The sequence below is a fragment of the Pecten maximus genome, unplaced genomic scaffold (assembly GCF_902652985.1).
Source record: "Pecten maximus unplaced genomic scaffold, xPecMax1.1, whole genome shotgun sequence".
Lineage (NCBI taxonomy): Eukaryota > Metazoa > Mollusca > Bivalvia > Pectinida > Pectinidae > Pecten > Pecten maximus.
Genome location: NW_022981375.1, coordinates 1 through 9,144, shown reverse-complemented (window position 1 = coordinate 9,144; position 9,144 = coordinate 1). Strand labels below are relative to the sequence as shown.

At 35.6% G+C, this 9,144-nt stretch overlaps 1 protein-coding gene across 1 annotated transcript; it reads left to right on the top strand.

Moving 5' to 3' along the window:
• Positions 1-58: 58 nt before the first annotated feature.
• On the top strand, positions 59-8,723 carry LOC117320022 (putative elongator complex protein 1; the record flags this gene model as incomplete). The annotated part of the gene is made up of 10 exons (XM_033874718.1): positions 59-201; positions 1,241-1,430; positions 1,577-1,735; positions 2,349-2,492; positions 3,814-3,899; positions 4,217-4,362; positions 5,019-5,142; positions 6,258-6,355; positions 7,778-7,979; positions 8,651-8,723. Coding segments are annotated over 10 exons (1,365 nt in total), but the record flags the coding sequence as incomplete, so codon positions are not given.
• Positions 8,724-9,144: the final 421 nt, after the last annotated feature.

Sequence of the window (9,144 nt, the reverse complement as noted above, 5' to 3'; positions counted from 1 at the left end):
ATTTTTCTTTGTCCCTTCTGGAAACATTTCGGGAAATTTTATTGCAATACACAACTAGAGTCTTCTTCCTACATTCTAATGTGAGATATATTTTACAGGTTGCATCTAACTGTACGTCACTGGCTGTACACAGTGAATACCTCCTTCTGACAACCCTGACTCACACCTGTCGCTGTATCAGTAGGCACACAAAGGTTCAAGGTTAGTCACCTGATATCTTAAAGGTTAAGGTTCAAATTTCGGGAATGCAATGATAGCTAGGTCGGTAAGGGTATTGACCTATGTAACCTCAGGTGAAGATCTGAGGTGTGTGGTTCAACATTTCCCTACCCATGACGGTTTGTGTTTCTTGGGAAGCTGAGAAATGGACCGGTCTTGGCTGTCATGGTTGTGTCCTTTGACTATAGAGCAGAGAAAGATCAAGCTTACTCAGAACAAATATTTATCACATAACTGCACTGTTCTGTCATATCATACAGACTTGTCATAAACATCGTAAGACACATGTGTAATAATGCTATTGTGACATCATAATACATATGTGACTTATCACGAGTGGTTAAGGTGTCCCGACACTTTTTAACTAGCCCTTCACCTCTGGGTTGCGAGTTCGAAACTTACGTGGGGCAGTTGCCAGGTACTGACTGTAGGCTGGTGGTTTTTCTCCGGGTAGTCCGGCTTTCCTCCACCTCCAAACCTGGCATGTCCTTAAATGACCCTGGCTGTTAATAGGACGTTAAAAACATAAACCAAACCTCAACCAAACGTCTCACAATTGTCTGGGTGGACGAAAACATCCCATACCATTCAGCTGGATATCGCCTGTCTTATATTGAAAAGAAAATTGAAGCTTTTTTACTTATATTCTCATAAATAGTAGTTATGTTATAAATAGAATCTTACACTCATGGCATATCACCTAAAGGCTTGTAGCATATCAAATTATTTAACTGGTTTAATAAATTCCATATGACATAGCCATGAGTGTGAGATCCTATATTTACTATACAATATTATTGTCAACACCAAGGTCCCTCTGGGATCTCTGTGTTTTTTTAGTCAATTGTTAACTACATGTATTTACAAGATATACATGTAATTTTTTTAACATGATTTAAGAGAAAATGGTTTTGGTTTTTGAAATTTTACCCAATTAAACGAAATACCCGATTAAGCGTTACCCGATTAAGTGGAATGCACTGTACATCAAATTAGAACCTATGTGTGATTTGTGTTGTAGTTCTGCCTACGCTGTCGGACGGAAAGGCTCACCCGTTTGATGAGAGTGTACGCCGGGTGGAGAGAGGGTCTAGAATCGTTTGTGTAGTTCAGAATGAAACCAAGCTAGTCTTACAGATGCCTCGTGGTAACCTAGAGACAATCCACCCCCGGGCACTCGTGTTGTCCGCAGTCAGGAAATACCTGGACAGGTGAGTCTATCTACCAGTGTGGAGATATCATGATACGTCTGGGTGAATTTAAAGTATTGGTTGACTTCATAAGGCTTCGATATATCATATTTATTGTGAAAACATCTTAAGAGATTGTAGAATGATATTATACCTCTGTCTTTCAGTCTGGAGTTTGGTAAAGCTTTCGTGTGTATGAGGAAGCATCGACTCAACCTGAACCTTATATATGATCACTGTCCTCAAAGTTTCCTTGACAATGTTCAAAAGTTTGTCCAGCAAGTCGCACTTGTCGATCACATCAACCTCTTCCTCACAGATCTCAGGTAAACTTTGCTACTGCAAGTTGTAAGGATGTTTAATCTTTTGTGTTACACTTAGGGTACTTCAAATGAATCAATGAATCAGATTTGAGGTAATCATTTGAAAAAAAAGAGATTTTTCCTTCTTTTTTTGGGGGGGGGGGGAGATATTTGAATTCACAGTAAATCATTTTGTAAATTAACAATACACACTTACATTGAAAATATATAAATTATTATCATTGATGTCAGTAGCACATAACTTTGTTGTGTGTGTGGGGGGGGGGGGGGGGGGGGGGACTGGAATCAGGGCATCTGATCTGTCCTCAGGTCTGTTCTTATGTAGATATAATTGTTTCCAACAGAGTTAATGTTCAAGCGATATAGTTTGAGGATTATCTACAGAAGTAAGTACATGTATCTTCTGAAAGAGAAGACTTTAAATCCAAGGACCTTGAAAAGAGTGTATTTTATTTTCTTCAATAGTTTGTTTTCAGGTTTAAAGATATTTCTAATTTAAAATTGTATATAGCAGATCATTTGTTAATGAAAGTCTAGAATGCAAAGGATTTGAGCATATACAATGTATATGGTATTTTTTCTAAGATATTCATTACCATGTTTTTCTTGATTACAGGGAGGAAGATTGTACGGTGACTATGTATACTGCGGCCTACAACCGGTCAGCTTCTGTCGGAGACGAGGGCACTGACCAACCCAGTAAAGTGGACAAAGTTTGTGATGTAGTCCGAGAAGCACTTATCAGTTTGGACGAAAAGAAGTAAGTATGCTCATTTCCGTTGTTAAACTAATGAAAGGTTATATATATCACAACCAATAAAGTTATTGATAGTGACATTCCGATAACAGCACTGTTATATTCCTCACACTTGAATGATCAGTATAGCATGTGTACACTTACTCCAATAATATTAGAGGTTAACACGACAGGAAACTTTTAACACGACAGGAAACTTTTAACACGACAGGAAACTTTTAACACGACAGGAAACTTTTAACATGACAGGAAACTTTTAACACGACAGGAAACTTTTGACAGGCTGTCGTAATATCCACCAACGTAATCAGGTGGAATAAGACCTCATATACGTATAGGAGTAGTGTACACTAAGGTGGTAAGTGTGTACAAGATGGTAATAACGACAATTATTACCATCTTGTACACACTTACCACCTTCGTGTTATCGAAACATCACTAGCAATAACTTTAGTGGTTGTGTTAGATAACCTTTTATATAGCTATCCTTACGAACCTGAAGAATATGTTTTACCATTGTTAAACTGGAAGATGTGGATTTGAGTTTGTCCTGGCCGGGCTGAGGTTGAAAGAATGTCAGATTGTGTGAGTAAGGGAAGATTGTATGAATGAGTGTTATGTTGTCTGAATGAACCATCATCACATTATGCTACAGATAAGATTACAGGTATGTTTTCCAGGTCATCAGTTTCCTTGATTTTATTGTTAGGAGACATCATAGTATATGCAGGTAAATACTGTTTGAATTTAAACACTCAAGCCCCAGAAAAGTACATTATGGACCTATTTGTAACAAACTATTATCTTATATATGTGTATATATATTATTCTGCCATTCCTTACTAAGTTGAAATGTTGATTATTTAAAAGGGTTCACTGATATCTAATTTACTGCTATGCCCAATACATGAAGTACTCTGATTAATAAAAGATTTTCTGGTGTCACAGTGGTAACACACTTCCCTCTCACATAGTGGATTCTCCAAAGGTGGAAAGGTACAGGTTCACCTGTCCGACCACCTGGGTTTTCTCTGGGAACTCCAGCTTCCTCCCACAGCAAGGCCACCTGTACACTTACATACGAGCCAACAAGAGTGACTGAAAAAAAGTTAAAATAACTTGTTCTGTAATTTTTGTAAAATTGATTGTCAATTTCTCTGAAAAGAAGCAGATATCATTAATAAAGAAATGAAAATTTGTTGCAAAATTTAATTATGAAAAGTTGTGTCTACCAGATATGGTAAATTGTCATGACAAAGGAAGTTTGAAATATGATTTATATACAAAAACCTTACATTCACATTTGTTTGTCTCTGTTTCCTAGGTACTTACTTTCCATACTGACATCTTATGTACGGAAGAGTACACCAGAGCTAGAGGCTGCCCTGTTAATGGTGAAGACACTCCGAGGTCAGTATGAAACAGTTCCTCATAATTATATAAGTTTGTGGCATAGATTTATTGTTGAATTTAAATGTGAATAACACTTAGCAAGTGTAAAGCAGAAAGGAAAGAACTTTCATTCATGAACAAATTTATTTTAAGTGTATATCTAATTTAAAATAAACGTATAGAACTGTAATTGATAATTAAACCGAAAATAAAAGAAAAAAACAAATATTTGAATTTTCCTGACTGGGTTTTTTATAAATTTGGAAGACAATTTTGACAGCACAATGTGTAAAATTACTTTATATGATTATTGACCGATTCCCATCGGACTACAGCCAAGCCAAGTGACCAGCAGACCATGTCAGCAGAGGAAGTATTAAAATACCTGGTCTTCCTCGTGGACGTCAATGAGATGTTTGATGTTGCCCTGGGAACATACGACTTTGACCTGGTTCTGATGGTTGCTGAGAAGTCACAGAAGGTTAGTTGTACGAGGAGACACCAGACATAGCCATCATCGGATTGTTTTGTTTTTCCTATCCTCCACCTTATTTTATTGTTAAGTTTCATTGTACTGTGGCTGACAGTCTGTATGTTTTAGTGTTTTGTGAACTTTTGTATTCTTTCATGGTCCTGTGAACTATTACTGGTATTCATGGTTCTGTGAACTATTACTGGTATTCATGGTTCTGTGAACAATTAATGGTATTCATGGTTCTGTGAACTTAGTATTCATGATTCTGTGAACAGTTGTAAGCTTTCATGGATACTTGATCTATCATATTTATGGTTCTGTGAACTGTGGTATTTATATTTCTATGAACTATGGAATTCATGTTTCTGTGAAATATGGAATTCATGGATCTGTGAACTATGGTATTCATGTTTCTGTGAACAGTTGTAGGCTTTCATGGTTATGTGAACTATTATATTTATGGTTCTTTAAACTGTGGTTTTCATTGTTGTCTCAACAACTGAATGATCTTTCAGGGTGATGTAATATATCCTGGTCTATTGGTGACATTTTACCAACATTTAACATCACTCATCTAAAATCAGTTGGGATGGAGAGTATAAATAGCTGTTTTATAAGCTAAGACTGTTTTGTTAATGACACTTGAACCTATTTATATGTAGGATCCAAAGGAATATATTCCCTTCCTGAACCAGCTTCGTAAGCTTAGCGGTCACTTCCAACTCTACACGATAGACGAACACCTGAAGCGGTACAGCAAGGCCTTGGTACACATCAGTAAATGTGGTAAGTGTAGTACACAAAGCATTATTGTTTATATTTGGTTTATCTCTTTGTTATTTTGTAAGTCTGTCAAGAACAGGTTTTGATGGTATTATACAGGCAGTAGTACTTAATCAGTAAAATACATCGGCCATATTGTCATGTGATTGTCAGCTTCTACTTTCTGTTAGGCTACAGTTGTGTATTTTTCTGTTTTAAGTAGTTTGAGATTTTAAAAATCATACCGGCCAGCAAGATGAAAAACACACACAAAATTATAAACACTAGATATTTGTCAGGAAGACTTGACTGTATTCTGTGCTACATTTTAAAATATGACTATGTAATCCGGGGAGGAAAACATAATTAAAACATAATTGTTTAACTTAAACACTTTGAAAAACTGACGTTAAACTGTTAAATATGGTTGCTTTGATAAGTGTTCTGGTCACCTGGTGCTTCATATGGGTGCAATTGAATTTCGCTAATTTTATTGATATATTTCTGCTATATTATGAAAATCAGTTTGTGTTTGTTTTACATGAAATTGCCCAAAAATCTTAAACCACAACCGTGGCCTTACCTCACAGGTATGGTACTATCACCACTCTACATAGGGGCCGCGGTGGTCCAATGGTTAAGGTGTTCCAACACTTTATCACTAGCTCTCCACCTCTGGGTTGCAAGTTTGAAACCTACTTGGGGCAGTTGCGAGGTACTGACCGTAGGCCGGTGGTTTTTCTCCGGGTACTCCGACTTTCCTCCACCTCCAAAACCTGGCACGTCCTTAAATGACCCTGGCTGTTAATAGGACGTTAAACAAAAAAAAAAGAACCAAACCAAAGCCACTCTACATTATTGAGACTGACATTATCTTGTTTCTATCAACTGGTAATAAAGAATTTAAAACATGGCCTCTGGTCAACTTCAAAACCATTTAACCCATTTCAGGAAAAAAACTGTAATTTGAGCACATGTTAGTGGACTATGTACATGGATGACATTGTTTTAATATGACAATGTCAAAAACAAAACTATCGTTTCTCTGGGATTTTTCACCATCACAAGATTCCTTTGTCTTTCTTACAATGTTTGTGTAGAATATAAGGAGAGAATTGACTACTATTTTATATTTGTAGGACCGGAGCACTTTGAGACTTGTAAGACATCGATACAGAAACACAAGCTTTATACTGAGGCCCTACAACTGTTCCCAGTGTCTTCTGATGAATACAAGGTAGGAGAGTTGTTCTTTTTGCGTTATAAAATAATAGTAAAACCTTGTTATACTGCCATCATTTGTCCAGTAAGGCATTATAAATAGTAAAACCTTGTAATACTGCCATCATTTGTCCAGTGAGGTGTTATAAAATTATAGTAAAACCTTGTTATACTGCCATCATTTGTCCAGTGAGGCATTATAAAATTATAGTAAAACCTTGTTATAGTGCCATCATTTGTCCAGTGAGGCATTATAAAATTATAATAAAACCTTGTTATACTGCCATCATTTGTCCAGTGAGGCATTATAAAATTATAGTAAAACCTTGTTATACTGCCAGCATTTGTCCAGTAAGGCATTATAAATAGTAAAACCTTGTTATACTGCCATCATTTGTCCAGTGAGGTATTATAGAATTATAGTAAAACCTTGTTATACTGCCATCATTTGTCCAGTGAGGCATTATAGAATTATAGTAAAACCTTGTTATACTGCCATCATTTGTCGAGCAATCTTATGACATAGAGGGATTTAGCAATGTTTTGCATGAGAAGTATACAAGAATCAACAAGGAACAGTTACCATTGAATTTGTTGGCTGGGAGAAAGAAATAAGATAAGGGTTTTATCTTCAAAATGGTTAATACATTACATAGCGGGTTATTTTTGCTGGTCAAAACTTTTGTGATTTTCATTTAATGGAAAGAAATTAATTTCAACAAATCAAAATTTCATGATCTGCTTATAAGAAAATATCTAATTTTAGCGATTATTGCTATCGTCAAATTGTAAATTTTTCAACACATGATTGTTGATATACAGATACATGGAGTTAGATATCCCATAAGAAATTTAGAACTATGATTTTCATCATTTGGCGTAAAACTTGAGAAAATTTTCATGTAACAAATCAGCTGTCATACATCTGTTCTGAACAATTATAATTGTCGAAATAACCTTGGATGATTGGAGCAATCAAGTCCGACAATGACACTTCAATTTGTCAAGTTGTTTTCAAATGTTTGATTTCAAAGAATGGTACTTTCCTATTCAATTTATGCTGATGATGCTCAGACTTCCCAGCATTTGATGTAGTCTTTTCTTCAGCTAGTTAGACTATAGTAATTAATATGAGGTGTCTTCTTTGAATAATAGGGAATTAAACTGCTGCCTCAGTAATTTAATCCTATCACATGTTGGTTAGAAGTCTGCAGATACTCTAACATCTCCTTAATGCTTCTTGTTCCTATGGCCTTATAAAATATTGTAGTTTTATATAACGTCAAGTATATATTACAAAGGACTCGAGGACAAGTTAATCTTATAGAGCAGAATTTCAAAACTGCTAGAACACAACTTTAGTAAGAGAAATCTACACAAACAAGAATTCATATTGTCAAATTTCACTTCTACTGTCACATAAAATTTATCTTTACAGAGTATTGCGAAAATATATGGTGATTATTTATCTGACAAACGTCGCCATCTAGATGCAGGAATAATGTATATTAAGGCGGAAGAATGGGAAATGGCCCTGCAGGACTTTCAGACATGTCTACAGTGGCGTCAAGTCTTTTGTATGACCGCTAGACTCAAGTACAGTTCAGATACAGAGGCTGAAATTGCTCGCAAACTCGCAGGTACTGTATCTAACACCTTGTTATCCATTTGTATTTGTCTCCTATCAGTTTCACCATGCATTTGTTTGGTTTATGAGTTTGCTTAAAACTGACTATGCTGACAAAGAGCAATGTACAGGCGAGTCATATAATTACGTGCAATTCTTGTAATTATGTTGTAAACATGGACCTAATATTTACATTTACACTGCAGCCCCACTATATACCTTTATCAAGTTCACTTGAAGGTTACGAGTCCATAACTTCCAAACCTTTATTATGACATCATTATTATTGTGACGTTGTAATTAATAAGCGATATCTAAAGATTGCTGTTGAAAAGGCTATTCCGTCTTTGACGATAATAAATTTTTCATTCATCGTAGGAGCAAAATTCCTGGATATAGTCTTTAAAAATTGTTGTCAAATGTGAATATAAGCATTGAACTGCTTTCAGTTGGAAGTTATGGGCTGATGAATGCCAACTGGGCAAATGCAAATTCACCATGAAGTGTTAGTTTGTCCAGTTGGCATTCATCAGCCCATAACTTCTAACTAAAATCAATTCAATGCTTATAAATATACCACCAGCAAACTAAGAGGTAGACACAAGCCTGGAGACTGAGGTGAAGGTTTCCTGTATGTGCTATGTTTGTCAGTTCTAAGATGTTTGCTGTAATTAATGTTTTCAGAACAATTGAAGATGAAGAAACTGCATCTGGATGCTGCCCATGTCTTAGAACAATACGCAAAGGTAAAGACAGTGTACTTAATTTATAATAAATGAATAGATACTCTACATTTATATAATTCTCAGTGAACGGCTTCAATAAATATCTTATTCAGATTTTCTGTATGGCTTGGTTGCCTAGATAGAAATGTTTTTCTAAATATCAACTGAACTGTACATGCTCAACCAATCAGAAGGTGGCATAGATTTGTAGTGAAATGGAAGTGATATCCAACAGCTGTGCCATAAAGTATCTTTAAAGTCAAACTGGAAGTTAAATTGAGACAGTTAAAAAGTACATGGTACAGTGTAGATAGGATTGGAGCAGTGTATGGTCACTAATTTAAAAATTTGTGAATTAATATATAATAGTACACGTCCGTAAGACATACACCCTTCATCTTTTGTTTACTTACTACTACAAATGTTTATGATAATTATCTACACTGATCCTTA